The sequence below is a fragment of the Ambystoma mexicanum genome, chromosome 13 (genome assembly GCF_040938575.1).
Source record: "Ambystoma mexicanum isolate Mex_15411 chromosome 13, UKY_AmexF1_1, whole genome shotgun sequence".
Taxonomy (NCBI): Eukaryota; Metazoa; Chordata; class Amphibia; order Caudata; family Ambystomatidae; genus Ambystoma; species Ambystoma mexicanum.
The window spans coordinates 611183274-611200924 of NC_090938.1; the positions used below are offsets into that span (position 1 = coordinate 611183274).

The 17651-nt window shown below is 45.1% G+C and overlaps 1 protein-coding gene across 2 annotated transcripts in view; it reads left to right on the forward strand.

Annotated features, from left to right (window-relative positions):
- KAT2A (lysine acetyltransferase 2A) overlaps positions 1-17651 on the forward strand; it is a 288388-nt gene that overhangs the window by 222438 nt on the left and 48299 nt on the right. For both annotated transcript variants that reach the window (XM_069634476.1, XM_069634477.1), the window contains exons 9-10: positions 401-537; positions 1323-1531. In XM_069634476.1, coding sequence (XP_069490577.1) covers positions 401-537; positions 1323-1531 — 346 coding nt within the window. The remainder of the gene's footprint in view (positions 1-400; positions 538-1322; positions 1532-17651) is intronic.

A 17651-nucleotide genomic window follows, 5' to 3' on the forward strand; every position in this document is an offset into this window, starting at 1 on the left:
ATTAAATGCATGGGACTAATTGTGTCACAAGAAGATTTCTTTTGTTGATGTCTGAGAATCATCTTTACTGTAAGAAATGTTACTCTTTATACCCATTGGTTCTACATTGCAGCAGGATACATGTTCATCATGGGAGCACACTGCTAGTAGATCTAGTGGGTCATGGTCCATGGTCCCGAAACTGTACGGCAATTAAACAGTATAAATAATTGGAAATTATTACCTTTTTATTTTCCTTTTCTATAGCAGGTTTGTTTTTACTCCTTCGGTGCATCTCCTCCTCACATGTGAATAACTTAATGTTTGAGGTGCATTAGTAACCTTTTTGCATTTAAATTTGGCATCTACTACTGTGGGGAGTTGTCTGACAGTCACTAATGAGCACCTATACTGCAAACAGGAGAGAAAAGAAAGTTTGACGAGAGTCTCACTTTAGAGGATGCCAAGAGGATCCGTGTGATGGGCGACATTCCAATGGAGCTAGTCAACGAAGTTATGCTGACGATCACAGACCCTGCTGCAATGCTGGGTCCTGAGGTAGGCAAAGTAGAGCAATCTGGCCACCATATCGAAAAATAAATATCTTTTGTGTCTGAGTTGCATGATGAGAACCTTATTACAGCACACGAATCCCAACCCCTTTTTCCTCGTATCTTTGGAATGCAAATAAATGGGAGGCAAGACTGTATGTGTTACTTCATTAATAAAGGATTAGTCAACTTGACAGCATTTTTCAGGTGGTATGGCTTGGCATAAAGATCCCATTGGAGATTCAAGCGTGTTGCACTTACTTTGATGCTTTGACCACTATGTTACAAGTTTGCATACAGTGAGACCATGCACATTTTACGGGTGGTGTGTTAAACCAAAGTGACAGATCTGGTCATTGGCAAATGTCTGAACCCTAATGTGTGCCGAAATAGTGGTTTTCTGCCATTTACTTTATAAGAGGCAATGTTCTGCCTATGTGGTAATGAGCTTTTTTCAATTGTGTTTAACATGGAGGTAGAGGATTTGGTGAGTTGGAAAATCGTCCGTTTTGGTAAGACGCCTTGTTCTGGAATGTCCCCGAACCTGTTCAATGAAACACATCATTGCTCACCCGTAGCTTGCATATGTTGCTTAGGTTGGGTCTATTGGTTTGTGTTCAGAGAAAATGAAGATGATCTGCCAACTAAAGCTTGTCTCCCACTCCTTTAAAGTCACTGGCTATTTGGAGGTGCTTTGAGACTGCAGTGGTGAGCTTGTGTTTTTCCTGATCAAATTGTACTTCCTTGGTTTATTCATTGTCCTTGTTTGTTCCTCTCTTTATTCTGTGCCAGACCAGTTTACTGTCTGCCAATGCTGCAAGAGACGAGACAGCTCGGCTAGAGGAGCGCAGGGGCATCATCGAGTTCCACGTCATTGGAAACTCCCTCTCTCAAAAATCCAACAAGAAGATTCTCATGTGGTTGGTGGGGCTGCAGAATGTGTTCTCCCATCAGCTGCCACGGATGCCCAAGGAGTACATCACCCGTCTGGTCTTTGACCCGTAAGTATTTTTGGATTTATCCTAGTCTGTATGATTGCTCTACTCCGATAGAACCTTTCTGATGCCTTATTAATCCTGGTTGCATGCATTTTAGAATATCTGACTCCTTCCACTTGAACCTTAAATTTCATATTCTGTGCAGTGACTGGTCACCTGTATAGAGACTGTAGAGTCTTTTGCACCCAAAGCTTTCCCTAATGCTCCCTCATACAGGCGGCATATACCTTCTGATCTTTTGGTAAAGAAGGGCAACTTTGAGGTTGCTGTAACACATCCTTTTGTTGAGTGGTATAGAGCCTGGAGTCAGGTTTGAGCTTTGAGTCATTGACTGCTGGGTGATCATTTTTTCAGTGCCAGAATTTACTTGTCTCACACTGTCTAGGTTAAGCAAAGGTTGCCTGTGTTTTTTTTTTTTGGCTGATGAAAAGGATTTTTTTAGGGAGTTTTCTGTTTTACGAGAGTTTAATCTTACTCATCTTGTGAATAGCTGAATTTAAGCCTGTATCGTCCCCTGTGTAACACTGCATGGTGCTTACTGTTTTTCATTTGGAGACTGATAATGATGGTTCCTTTCATCAGTAGGAAGGTTGTCAATGATTGTGTAAGTCATTTGGTAATTTGTCTGTTGGTAGCAGGCAGACTATTCCAAAATTTTGAAGCCCTAAAACTAAAGGTGTGACCACCCATATTTGCCTTATGAAACGTATGGATGGTAAACCGAGAAGAGTCTTGGGATCTTGGCGAGCTAAATAGTTGGCAATCTGTCAAAGATTGCCTTGGTGGCCATGTACAATTTTTGTTATGGACAGGCACATGCACATGGACATAATCCTCTGTTTGACAGGCAAACAATGTAAGGCACCCAGTTTGGGGGAATATGTGATCATGTTTTCTCAAGCAAAGTAAAAGTCTAGCTGCTGCTTTTCGCCATGCTGCAGCCTAGAAACATATTTTTTATGCAAAGGCCAGGGTAGTCCTTCTTACCAAATCTGACCTAGATGAAAGTAACCAATTGATTTATTGAAATGTTATGATTAAGGTAAAGCTTTGCTACATAGCGTTGGCTTAAAGAAGCCGAACTTGACACTGAGAAAACCTGTTGTGTGAGAGACCAAGCCAAATCCCAAGAAATTCCAAGATTTTTCACCTGTGATGTTAGCACTTGGCAGGGCCCAAACATCTCGGGGCAGAACGCATTATTCTGGTAGAGGCACTGGTATTAACCGTTAATACCTCAGTCTTTGTGGAAATGTTTTTGAGTTAGTTTTTGAGGCACTTTTTACATAGGCACATTTGTGTAGATGCAAGCATTAGCGCATTTAGTCTGTACTAAAACATTTTCACTCTTCCATCAGCTCATCCACTTGCACTTACCGGTACTGCTAGTTAGTTTGCACAAAGCCTGAGCATTTTAGCAAATTCACAAGCAGGGTTGCTTTGCCAGTTTAAGTCTTGGTGACTTGAATCCATTTGTTTCCATGTGCCCACCCTTCTTCCCCACATGGAAGCTGAAGTGCAAGCACTCACTACTTCTGTTGCTCACAGGTCTGAAAGAGAAGCTATCTGAGAAAGTTCATGTTTTCATCATCGTTGGTAAGTGTATCCGTAGAATAGGGCTAGTGCGACAGGAGCGCCAAGCTCGACAGAATTTTACTTTGATAGTAAGCAACTTGTAATACTCTGGACCAGCCACTAGTTCGCAGCCTAGGCAAAGCATACAACTCTAAATAAAAGCGACAAAAAGACTGTTACTCTGTAAGGTATGTCTCCCAAATACATTTACTATTGTAATAAGATTTAAAAAAAAATTAAAATAAGTACTGTACCAACAAACACAAGTACATAAATAGCAGTAATGACTTACACATTTATCCATACTCGCTCAACCGGAAGGAGGTTTAACAGGTATGGTATTAGGCGCGTTATAGTGAACAGAAGATGGCCCAGGGCAATGTGCTGGTCTTTGAAGCAAGACCACGCAGAGCAACAGGTTTGAATCCCTGATCTGTGCTTAGAAACCGGGTATGTTATTGGGCGTGTTAAATAAAAGAAAATGTAAAAAAAATTTAATAAAATGGGGAAACAAAAGGGCAATACATAGCAAATCAATAAAGTGGTTTCTGATGCTTGTTAATCTGCTTAGATTCACATGCTATACATCATAAAGTAAAGAGTGTTGTTGTGCCATGGGTTTGTGTTTTAAGAAAAACCGGGTGGGTAAGTATTATTCCGTGGCCTACCCTTTGTTAACCCAAAATTGTTGCAATAAATGCTGCAGTAAATATCACATCTAATCCTTTTGGCTAAACAGGTGGGATACCTGAAGTAAAAAGGAGGACACACAGTTTGTTAGTTTTGTATTAAAGCGTAAAGTATAAAGCAAAAAGATTTGATTTGTTATCCTTAAAGGCATACACAGAAAAAACAACAAAAAAATCAAAGAACAGTTGAAGAAAAACACACACCTTATACATTCATATTCCTTAATCATATGACCTGAAGGGGAAGCATGCATAGAAGGAAAATTGAGTGATAAGCTAAAGTAGCGAAGAGAGAGTATAAAGTCGTGGTGGCAGCAAAAAAGGTAAGACCGTCAATCCTGTCCTAACATAGTTCTACAAAAAAATCATTAGGCTAAACAATAATTTGTTCAGATTAGGTTAGCGAGTATCACTTTATTGCTCCCAATAGAGGTCTAAGTTGAAAATGCCGATAAAGTCCCGATGGCATTTTATTCTTCCTCGGATGTGGCTTCGTTTACCGAGGCTTGAATTTGCATTTGAGAATCGCATGCTGTGCATATAGTCCAACATCTAGTGGTAATCGCAGAGTATTGCATCTTGAGGATCGAAAGGGGACGTCGACATGGGCGCTACCGTAACACTATCCCTAACGTGATGTGTAGTGTAACCAAAATCCTTCACGCGTCGAGGTCCCTCAGATTGTTTTTTTCCGCCCAACTAGTCGGTCGCCTTATGCGGAGCTCGAAAGAGTTATTATTGCAAAATAGTTATTTCATTGTCCCATGGCCGATGGTCGTCTAGTATTGTACGACTTCGTCTGCTTCGTGGACCCATGCGCTGAAGACATCCACTGCTGTTCGGCGACTGGTGCTCGACCGACTTCTGTCGACAGTGTGGCCTCGGCCTGCCGGCCAGGCCCTTACAGTAGGGAGAGTGGGGCCCTGGGTTGATAATTTTCTAAAAATGCATTTCCTTTTCCCCTCCCTTACCCTTTCTGGTCTGGCTGCCGCCTTTTACCTCTGCTATGGAGAGGACTCTATTTAAGTTTTGTCCGCCGTGCAACGGTAAATACCCCTCGAAGGACACCAATCACAAATGCAATTTCAATGGGGCCTGCTCACTTTCGTGGTCTGGCGATTCCTTGCAACAGTCTTCTCGGCATGCGACTGGACATTCTACTCATAAGGGCATTTACACCATAAAACACACCAGTGCCGACACGCCATCCAAGAGCGCGTCAGCTCCTACGGTTTCGACGGAGTCGACAACTGCAACGGCGCCTAATGGCATGTCGAAATCCATCATACAGTTGCCTAAATTGTGCGAGAGTCACGCAGCTATTGTTTCGACAGCGGAGCGGCCTAAAAGCACCCCCTCCTGTCAAGAGGAGTACTCTGAAAGCCCCCAGCCCCTTTCTAGGGCTTTAACTGGTAAATCCCCCGCTCCCCCCCCCCCCCGAAGAGCCATTCCCTCCTTCAGACCCCTATGCTTCATCCTTATGAACTAGGCAGAGGTTTGAAAATGATATGGATAAAATGTCACAATTCATAGACTTTTCAGAAAGATTCATTACTCTCAAGAGACCTAGAGAGGACTCCTCCTGCCACATCAACCAAAGCTGCAGAAGCTCCCAATTCAGGCACAGACTCCTCAGGAGGAGGTATTCCAGTTTTTTGAGCCAGAGGAAACATATGAAGATCCTTTTAGTCATGAGAACAATTCCTTTGGTCAGGACAGAACTGACCAGTACCCAGACTGCGGTCAATATCAACCAACAGATGAAGGGTCTTGGATCTCACCCACTCCAACCCCAGACTCTGACGTTATTTGTCTGGACCTGTCTTCCTCAACTCAACAGAGGCAGCCATTGCCCATTGTTGATCATCCTTAAGAGGGCCGTGGACCATTTTCAAATCTCCACAAAGGAAGCTGTTCAGGACTCTGATTTTGTCAAGGATATTCTTAAAGAAAAACCTCCAAGTCAAGCTATTCCTCTGCTGAACTCAGTAAAGAAACTCCTTGCTCCTTCCTTACTGTGTCATTCCCTTACAAGGGCTGTCAACCCTCGGGTTGAGAAACTGTTTCGCCCTTCCCCATCTGACCCTATGTACATTTGAAGCCATACCACACCAGACTCTCTGGTTATTAAAAACACCAGAAAGAGGGCTGGGGTGCCACGATCTACGGCAGAGGCTTCCCCTGACAAGGAATGCAAGAAACGTTATGCCCTTGGCAAGCCCATTACCACGTCTGTAGCCTATTCTACCAGGATTGCGAATAAGCCCACCCTTCCTGCTAGTTACAGCGACGTACAATGGGGCCTGCTCCAAGAAGGCCTCCAAGAGGTCCGTGAAGCCACGCGATCACGCCTGCTGGCGGTCGTCTCAGGTTAGACAGGTGACCCACAACATCCTCAAAAACACACTGGACACTGCTGAGACTGCGGGACGTACTCTGGCACAGGGAATCTCCTCAAGAGACATGCTGGGCTGAAGAATTTGGGTTTCAAACCAGCGACTCATGCCTCCATGATAAATAAGCCTGTTGAAGAGACTAACTTGTTCGGTAAGGCTGTGGACAACGCCTTGGAAATGGCTAAAAAAGAGCATGAGACGGTTAAGTCCCTCAATCAGATCACAACCCAATGCCTTTCAACAGCGGGGCGGTGCAAACTCTCGCGTTCCTTTCAGGGTCAGTCCTTCTCCTGATCTCCACATGGGCAATATGGCACAGGAGGTAACCCACGGTCCTCCGGGCAAGGTTAAGCTGTCAATAGGCAATATCAACAAAGGGGATAGCGCAGAGGCAAGGGTAGAGGCCGAAACTCCACACCTAGAGGCTCCCCGGCCTAGGCATCAAAATGACTCGACATTCCGGGTCCCGTCCCATGCCTCCCTGGTCGGGGGACGGCTGTCCTCATTCATTCACGCATGGGAGTGGGTCACTTCAGACCAGTGGGTGCTCAAGACCGTCACCCACGGTTATTGTATAGCGTTCCACCGGCCACCTCGATACCATCCACCAAAGAGCAGACGCCTATCTCTAGCACACCTGCAAATCCTACTGGAAGAGGTGTAGATTCTTCAGGAAAATGGCACCATAAAGTCGTCCACATTCATCAGGTAAACAAGGGTATTTATTCAGTGTACTTCCTTGTACCCAAAAAGGATCTCACTATGCACCCTGTGTTATACTTGTGCCTAGCGAACAAGTATGCTAAACCGCTAAAGTTCAGAATGACAATTGCAGGAAGTAGTCCCAGGTGCAGGGGGATTACATGGCAACATTGGATATGAAAGAGGCATGCTTTCATATTTCAATGTTGCCAGCGCACAGAAAGTACCTAAGGTTCGTGATGGAGAACACGCACTATCAGTTCAAGGTTCTTCCCTTCAGCATTAACTCATCACCGCAGGTGTTCAGGAAGGTACTGGCGGTTTTAGCTGCTGACCAGCACAGGCAGTCCATCTCTACCCTTACCTTGTCGACTGGCTAATAACAGGGGATTCGTACGGAACATGCCTAACAAATACCCAAAGGACGGTAGATCTCATCTGGAGTATAGAGTTCTCGATCAATGAGAAAGACCAGCCTAGACCCCAGCCAGGTAGAAAGGTTCTGGGGGCTCTAATTTGGACCAAAGACAGGTTTGTCTTTCCCTCCACGAGGGATGCTGTTCCAGATCCCTCACTATGTAGCTGGTCGTGAGGTGACCTTACGCAGAGCCAATGCGATTGTTAGGGATGAGGGCCTGGCATTTACCTAGTTCCACATGTATGCCTGCGCCCCATGCAAGAGTGGCTCTCGAGCCAATGGTGTCAGGCCAGCGGACAATGGGACGATCTAGTGATTGTCTCGGGAGCCCTCGTTCAGTGTCTCTACTGGTGGTCATGGGAAAACCTTCAGCAAGGGAAAGCCTTCACCAACCCCAAAGTAGAAGCCACTCTTACCACAGGCACATCTCTGACAGGGTGGGAGTTGGCAGAGGGATGTCCAGGGGGGGTCACCTTCACCAAACAGCACACAGCGTGTGGTCCCCAGCGGTAGCATCCAACCACATAAACCTGTTGGAACTGCTAGCAGTGTTCAAGGCCCTGAAGGCATTCCAGACACACCTCCCAGGGGGAAGACAGTCCTAGTCCTCACAGAAAGTACTGCGGCCATGTATTAACTAAACAAACAAGGGGCACTCACTCTCCAGGGCTATCCAAACTGTCACAGAACACATGGAAATGGGCTCTCGAGCACAAGATGTTCCTCTTGTCACAACACGTTCCAAGGGAACTCCATCTTCTGGCAGACATACGTAGCAGAGACTTCCCACTACCCATAGAATACGAGTGGCGATTACACAAAGACATCCTTCTCAATGTCTTCAAAGATTTGGGCTTCCCAGAGATTGACTTGTTCGCAACTCTTGGGAATGCACAATGCCCAGATTACGCCTCCAGATACCTGCAGAACCGCTTCAAGGGGAACGGTCTGTGGATAACATGGTCCGGGAAATTTGTCTACACTTTTCCCTCCGACTCCCCTGCTCAACAGGATAGTGCACAAGATGCACCAAAAACCAGTCGGGATGATTCTGGTGTACCCGATGTGGGCCCGCCAACCTTGCTTCTTCCATCTCATGGCAATGTCAGTCTGCCCTCCCAGGAACCTGCCATGCCCTTACAACATGCTGTCGCAAGACCGGGGGGGGTGGGGGACACTACAGCCATGCTCTCAAACTCTCAATTTAGCAGCCTGGCTCCTGAGGTCATAGAGTTTGGGCACCTCCAGCTTCCTCAGAGATGTATGGACATACTCGGGGAAGCATGGAAACCCAACACCAGGCATTGCTACTCCAGCAAATGGAAACGCTTTGCCATCTGATGTAATGGCAAAAACGTCAATCCGATTGAATGCAAACCTACGCATATTGTCCTGTACCAAACTCATCTGCTAGATTCAGTCCTAGTTTTCAATTCCTTAAAGGTCCACTTAGCTGCACTTACAGCATACACCAGGTCCCAGAAGGTCTCCTGGTGGAGAATTCTAGTAATAGAGGCATCTATGGAAGGGGTAAAGAGAATTCATCCCCCTATTTCTAACCCAGCTCCCGGACGGGACCTGAAGTTGTTGTTACTAGACAAGTGAGGCCTCCCTTTGAACCTATGCATAAGGCTAGCCTTTTAGCACTCACCTACAAGACCGCCTTCTTGGTGGCAATCACATAAATAAGGAGAGTTGGTGAACTGCAAGCCCTTTCAGTTCAAGAACCATTTGTCACAATTCACAAAGACAAGGTGGTCGTGCGCACCCACCCCCGATTTGCGCTGACATTTATTTCAAAGTTCCATCTGAACCAATCCATAGAACTACCCATTTTTTTTCACGAGCTCCACTAACGTGGTTGAAAGAAACCTGCACACACCAGATGTGAGGCAAGCGGTCATCTAAAACCTGGAAAAGACACGACCACTAAAAAAACAGTTTTTTCGTTTCAGTGGCAGCTGGTAGAGAAGGGAACCCTCTCTCTAAATCAGCGATTTCAAAGTGGTTTGTAAACTGCATCACACTGTGTTTCTCCCTTGCCAAGAGAGATGTGCCCTTCATGCCTAGAGCACACTTTACTCTGGGCACGACGGGGGCTACCATAGCATTAATTGCAAATGTTCCTCGAGTCCATTTGTAAAGCAGCAACCTGGAGTTCTGTACACACCTTTACACAACACTACTCGATAGATGCACTCTAAATGCACTTGTGCCCCGCCTACAAACCTTGGGCCTTACCCTCACCCGCATCCGCTGCCCCTTTATCCACCTCTGCTCCACTGTGATCAGCGTTGCTTCAACCTTCTGGATCTAGTTCACGTTACTTGGCTGCAGAATCTGTCATAACCTACCTATTTCAAATGTCAATTCTCTATTCTTATAAGAAAGGTATTCCCCCTGTTACACTGTATCTGTTTATACTCCAACTATCCCTACCATTCTGTTACCTGCACTCACCATGTCCCTTGTATACTATAGGATGTAGCTCCCCGTAACATGAGTAGCTTTCCCAATCTGTATATCTGTACCTACTATGACTTCTGTATGCAACCTGATCTAGCTCCCTGTAACATGAGTAGCTTTCCCAGTCTGTATACCTGCCTTGTCCTATGTATACACTTTCTGTAACTAGTGCCTAGATGCCTCAGGATTTTGTGCGCTGTAATAAATGATGAATAAATCTGATTCTCAGGCAGGACAAGCTGTGCTAAGACATCTCTATTCTACTGTTCCTTCACACATCCCACCACCATCTCTGGGTACTGCTCGCTAGTCTATGCACAGCATGTGATTCTAAGCAGGTTAACCAGCATCAGAAGACCTGCATTACTCACCGTAATAGCATTTCTGAGGATTGTATCTGCTTAGATTCACATGCGCCCACCCTTCCTCCCCTCTTGGAGTAGAAGGAACATAGGCATCTTACACCTTCTCTCTTCTGTACTCGCTCACGCTGACCATAAGGCTCCCTCACAGCAGAAAAAAAACAGAGGGACCTCGACACACGAGGGATTTTGGGTACACTACACGTCACGAATAGTGTTAGTCACGCCCATGTCGACAGAAAGATGCAATACTCTGAGATTACCACTAGATGTTGGACTATATGCACAGCATGTGAATCTAAGCAGATGCAATCATCAGAAATGCTATTAGGGTGAGTAATGCATGTCCTAATATTGGGCAGAAGGGTGACTCACTTCACCCAAAGAAAGGAAACCACAACCATGATTTGCTTGTGTAAAACTATTCTATGAAACATTCAAAGAGTAAACTGCAGTGATTCATTACTAAAATGTATATAAGGTAACTACTACTAATACGCAATAGAGACTAAAGGGGAGTTTAACAAAATATAGGAATAATCCCCCTGTAACTAAATATAAGCACGCTAGTATTCCATAGGTTATGTATTGTGGACCAGCTTGCAGAGGAATATAAAACTTCAGAATCTTACTGCGTCTGATTCAATGTAAATGTTTGTCATTAAACAGTCTTGCACTGTTATTACAACATACAAAAAATGTTTTATTCATCACTGTTAAATACAAAATAGTTTTAAAATGTTACAATCTCAGCACAATCATTATTGAACATGTTTTGTGGAAAAAACAGCAGTAGTGTTCAACAAATGATAGCTACCAATTCTACCATTTCACCTGTTCATTAAAACTCTTCTCTCACTTTTTAGCGTGTCTTTAGGACATCAGTATGTAGTTTCCCATGTAGCTGTTACTGGCTTACCTGTGCCAACCGCCGAGTGTGTGATTCAATCCACTTCCACTTCTTTAAATTTTCCTTATTTCCTGATTTGTTTCTTGCAGCTCAATTATGCAATATATGTAGGGTTGGCTCACACCCTTATTCTTGGGTAGCTGTATCAACGGTTTCCTCGTATTGTTGCCGTCTTGTCTTCTCTGCTACGAACCAGTATAGTTCAAATTTTGCCGCTATATCAGTAGCACGTGCTTATACTATTCCGTCCTCATTTGTAGGTAGCTCTCATCAGATTCCTTGTATTATAGCAGTCTTGACTGCACAGCAATAACGCAGTGTTGTCTTTTCCCCGCTAGGTCAATCGCACGTTTTCACAAGCCCAGTGATCCATGGCGTCTCAGTTTCACCGGCGTCTCTTTCCATCTTCTCATGCAATGTACATAACTGCTACCTTCTTCAATTATACTAACTTTTCAGGAAACTCTTGGGACCCAACGAGGTCCAGGAAACCTATTCTAGTGAAGTACCTATAGGAGTTTGCAAAGTTTCAGAACGTTTCTCCTATTTTATTTTACCTACAGGTTTCAGCATGCAAACCAGCTAGGGAGTCTAGGGAACCTCTACAGAAAAGATCCAGTCTAATATTCCAGTTCCAAGAGGCTGGGGTGGCTTTCTACAGTGTGTATGCAATCATGAGGCTCGACTCATTTGAGTTGCGATGGGAGTGTGGGTGTTGGGGATGTGGAAGAGGAGAAACCCCCTCTGCACCCAGAGCACCTGGTCGCAGTCCAATTAACTATGGGATTGGGTTCCAATGACCAAGGGATGAGTAATCTATGCTGGCTGCTCCAAAAACGGCCCAGAAATGGTGGGTGCACTGGTGAGTTTGTCTATAGGGGTTGGGGTCTGGTTAGCAGTGGTTGGAGGTCTCTGGTTGGTGTGACCTGAAACCATGGCACTGCAAGGAACCAGATGGGGCGATTACAGGAAACACCTGGGCGAATGGCCCACAGGATGGAGAACGCTGCACCGTAGCAAAAGGTGAACTCTGGAGGGTCTAGCAAGGATCACAGGTCATCTTAGAGGAGCACTAGGGTAAAGGCAGTCTGGAAGGAAAACTCTTCCGCACTGGCAGAAAGTCACACATGATGTACTATCGCGGAGCTGAGATGGAGTAGCAGGCTGCCATTCCCATTCCAGGCATACGCAGGAGAGGGGCTACCACCTTTAAGTGAATAGGTTGGAAGTATTTATCTAGACTTCTCAGGAATTGAATGCAAGGAGTCCAGCAATGACGGCCTGACCATCCAGAAATGACGCCTGGTGAAAAAGACTGAAGTGCCCTGCACGGGATGCCACCATTACAGAGCAAGGATGCAGAGGCATAAAGACACATGGCCAATGCAGTGTGGTCATTCCAGGATGCTAAACCACTGCACATGTTGGAAGCAGTCTTCAGGCGAGTTCAGGAACGAATCAGAGGAATGAACATGGTCTCTAACTGATCTACTCCTTCCCTCTGGAGCTGGTTTAGCCAGCCCACCAATCTACAGGCCTCTCTTCTGAGACTCTGCAGTGCTGCTTCCTTACCACATCAACTGAACATTACACTCTGCAATGCTCGGTCTGTATGCAACAAAACATCCTTTGTCACCGACTTTCACGCCATTACGAAAAGGTTCTCTCTCCTCCTTCACACCCTATGCCTTTTCCACCAACACTGCCTTCTCCAGATTCCTATCCCTGCTATATGAATCATTCTCTTCACACTTCCCACTGCTAACTTTCACCCTTAAGTCTCTGCATCCTCAACCATGGGCCACCCTGTTCATAAGCTTTCTCCGCACAGACCTGTCGGCAGCTATGCAAATGCAGGCGTACCCAATCGCATGAGGACTACCTTTCTGCTCTGAATTCTCTAAAGTCCTCTCTTGGAGTGGAAACTGATTTCTACTGAACCCTCATTGACTCACTCCATCCAACCTTGCCGGCTACAGGGCACCCTAAACTCACTCCTGACCATCAACTCCACTCTTACAGCTAATGACCTAGCTGAATACTTTACTGCACACATTTACAAAATTAAAGGGACTCTCCTATTCTTACTCACACTCCCTCCTTCTACATTCATCTACTCTACCATCATCCGCTGCCTGCATCTCCCACTTTAGTCACACTTATACTGAAGTATTCTCTACTGATGAAGGCTAACTCCTCTTTTGCCCCATGAGACCCTCTTGCTCTTCAGCTAGTCAATCCCCTTTAATGGCCTCTCACCTCGCTGAACTCTTAAACCTGTTCTGTTGACTCTGCTTGCTTTCCCTCCGTTTTCAAAACAGTCACGTTCATCCCACTCCTAAAAAAGCAAGGTCCTGACCTGAAGCTACCGGTTAACTTTCGCCCTGTGTCTAGTTCTGCGCTTCCCTAAAATGCTCAAAAGGGTTGTGTTCAACGTTTTACCAATTTCTTAGACATCCCCAAAATCCGAAACCCATTCCGTCACTCCACAGAAACTGCTCGCATGAATGTCTCTGTAGAAAAGCAGCTTTAAACGTCACTCGTGGAGCCCACCCCCTCACCTCTGTCATATTGGAAGTGTTAGAGGAGTTTTCATGAAGTCCTACTGGCAGTAAGACTTGAGTAAGCTTATTTTAAGGGGAAGATGTGAGCTGTAGGTAAGAACACTGAATCTTAGCTAAACAGGCCCAACGAAGAAGCCCTTAACCATTTTTATGTAAAAGATATATATTTGTATTTACACCAGAACCACTTTAAATACTTCTGACGTTTACGATAGAACACTTAGGAATACTAGATAATACACTTCAAAGGGCACTTTCACATGTGTTTGTTCGCGGTTACATTTGTAGCAACGTTAGAAAGGGAAAAGACAAGGTTATCCTATTATCGGTTTCTATGCACTTGTGCGGTTTTTAACAGGTTATACTGTAATGTATTTACTCTGCAAACGCATGGAAAAGTCACTTAAAGTGAGAAAAATAAGTGGTTAGTGCAACATGAGCTTAGTTGAAGGTTCTAGAGATGGTTTATTCGCCTGGCAAGTCTTTTGTCCAAAAACACAACCCTAGCTAGAGGCAGTTCAGAGAGGGCTTGAAGTCTTGACAAACACCAAATTATGAGGAGTTCCTTTGGATTTCTTCAAGTGTCTAAAATTATTGAAGCAGCAAGTTAGCAACTAACAAAGGAGACCTGAAAACGGACTTGAGAAGGGGACTCGAGCAGTGGCTTGGGTCAGAGGTAAGAGGGGCTTGCCCTGACACCTCTTTGTGCACTCCAATGCTCTGGAGCAACTCCTTGGAATCAGGCAAGCACTACCCTTTTCCCCACAGTACATTTTGGTTTGAAGAAAGTGTTTGTGTTGGCTTCTCCGTAATGCGGCAGCTCTGGACCCGACCTCCTGATTCCTTGGTCTGATGACTGAAGGCAGGACTGTGGATGGTGTCTCTCGGAAGCAGTCTTGAGGGAGGACCTGTAGAACTAGTTTCAGCGACTTCTTGGTTCACTCTGCGGTTTTGGCGCCTTTTCAGCAGCACCAACAAAGGACATGGATCGCCCGGTCAATCTTCACTTCCTGCAGTCCCACTCTCTGGTGAGGGGGTCTGGGTGAGTTGGATCGGATCTCTGGAGTGTCCTTACGGGTTCAGCAAAGATTTGGACGGGTTCGGCCTTTCCATGACCATGCACTCGAAATGGGCAGCAGGTCTCCTGGTATTGGCGTTCCGCAGCTCTGGAAGCTCCCAGGACCTCGGGAGATGGCTTGTTTCAAACTTAGTCTTGGGACAGGTTGTTCCCACCAGATTAAAGGAAGGAGTCGTCCTCTTCGGAACTCCTCTTTCGCATAGAAAACGGGGTCAGGACAGCAGTGGTCGTTTCAGTCTTGCAAAGGGTCTGTAGGCGTCTCTGGTAGTCTTCTTCTTTGGTTACTTCTGTTTCCTGTGGTCGATTTGAAGCCTCACTTTTTATACAGTTCCAGCACACACTCCTCTGCAAACTCTCAGCATTGTACAGAAAGCAGCGTTTGGCTATCCAATCAGGACAGCCAGACCCCTGTGGGAGCTGGACCTATTCAGGCAATTGGGCAGATACAGGTCGCAGGGGTGGAAGACTCCTCCCCCACTTCCTGCCTGCCCAGACACTCTGGAGCTTAGGCGGGGATACCTACTGCTTCCTCCCAAAGGCAAAGCACACACGGACCTCCCCCTCCCAGAAAGGTGGAAGAAGGGTTAACAAATAACCATGCTAGTAATGGCAAAAAAAAGAAGGGGGGCCCCAAGTTGGTACTTGGTTGCCCCTATTGTGCACTACTGAGGCTATGGACATAGCCTGCGGTATATATGAAAAGAAATAGTTGGTAGAACACATCCACTGCCACAACTACGTGATTAGTCACATAGACAAAGTCACAGGAGCAGAGAGAAGGGGATACTAAGTATCCCTTCGCACTCCACTGAAGGGGGTGTGTGCCAATCTCTGACTATAGAGTTTTGGGAGAGATACTAAACTGTAGTTACTTGAGGATATAGAAAAATAATCTGAGGGTCCCCAGCAACACTGCCCATAAGGAGCTGTGTGCTGCAATAGTAAAACAGATGCCAGTGGTAGAAGGAAGTCTGCGGAAACCATTGGACGTAGAAAAACGAAGTAAAGTCTGACAAGTGTAAAGTGACATCATAAAGAGAAGGCAAGATGGCGCACTGAAATGATATACAAATACTTAAAGAATAATGAAGTAACAAAGTAAACGAACATGCAAATGCGAAGAAATCATATATACTGAGACGATAAGTGGGAAAGAGATGCAGTAGATGTATATATGCAGAAGCTCAAGATAGATGAGACGGATGGAAGCTTGCTACAGTAGAACAAATAACACAGGTAAAGCAGCCATGATGAGAAGATAGATGTCAGTTTCGTATAACAGTAAGCTGAAACCCCCAAGGAGAGAGACTGCGGCAGAAGAGCTGACTGGCACTGAAGTACAGATCCATGCAAGAACAAAGAATGTTTGTTTGGCTAAAGATCAAGGATGCAACAGTTAGAAGCAACTGCAAGGTACAAAAGGAGTCGGAGGATAAGCAATGCCGGTCCGATAGCACAGCGAGTAGAGCGCTCGCTTTGCCATCTCTGCAGAGCCAGCTGAAGTGGGTTTGAATCCCGGTAGGGCCAAACTCAGCCTTTCATCCTTCCGAGGTCGATAAATGAGCACCACACACAGTGGGTAATAATAATCAGAGCTCAGATGCCTGAGGGTTTGTAGCGCTATATAAATGCAAAATTATGTAAGACCTATTTCTCTGCGATTGAGCAACGGAGTAAATATTTGTGTGTACCAAGTATTGGACAAAGATGCAGAAAGCATATGCAAGACCGAGCATCCAAGCCTCCAGAGCCAAAGTGAGTAATTGCACCTAGCATAATTGAATTAATTGGTATTAAATGGGAGGACAAAATTGACAAATCGTCTCCTTACACGTTAGGTAAGACCAGAAAACAAGGCCTATTCATAAGGTTCCAGACGAAGATGGCAATGTGCCTTCGCTCCCTTAAAATTTGCAGAGAATGGAACAGTCATCAAGGTCAACTGCAAAGAAGAGGCTTTGGCTTAGGGCCCAAATGATGAGAGATGGTAGGTTAATTGTCCAAGTGGGCAGTTTTCTGACGTTGTTCCCCGCACCTGGGTTTCGTTTTGCCAACGTGTTGCTAACGAGCCGAACGTCCAAGGTTGAAATAGGGTACCAACCAATCAAGATATCCTATGCGTTGATGAAGCCAATCCTCTGCTGATATTCTAGTATCTGTATTATGCATAGTTGGAGATTGTTCCAGGCGTGCCTATTTGATAAGGGGCAACAAATGTTGTTCCTAACACCTAAATAAGATCTAGGTAGATATGTTCCCTTAGCCTATCCCTCCGCTGATAGGTTTTTACTATTTGATGCATAGGATGACATCATAGCTGGCATATATTGAGGTTTAAAGCCTTTGTGTAACTGAAATGTATTGGAGTGAGTAAGCTGCGACTTCTGCTTGCCTGATTTCCCTACTTTAAGTTGATAATAGAGTAGTACTTTGCCATATTCATTGAGTCGGTCTGGTTATTTGGGCACAAAATCAGTTATTGTGGTAATCCCATCCAGCCCTTGCTACGTTCCAGGTACTACTGCACATTTTGGGAGCAGTGCAGATGGTGCACGATCCAGACTCTCAGATTCTTGACTTCTTCCACCATCAGCCGGAATACTGCAGCGTTTCCTGTGGAGAACAGAGAGGAACACTTGTAACCAGAGACGGTCGGCAGGTGCCCCTTTGAAGAAATTCCTGTCTGGTTCCTGCAGACTCACGGTGGACTGAAGGGAAAAATAGTTGATTGGTGAAGAGTCGATACCGAAGGGCTCGAACTGTACAAACAGATATAAGTAGAAGCATCGAAAGTGGCAAATAAAATTGGAGAAGTTATATTTTTATTTTACTGTTTTTATTGGCATTTATATATAACAGTCGTACATACATCGGTTATTCCATATTGTGCAGCTTTTTCCATGTACACCTATGTACTTTTATGTACCAAACAAATAAAGAATAACAATCAAAAAAACTTTCTT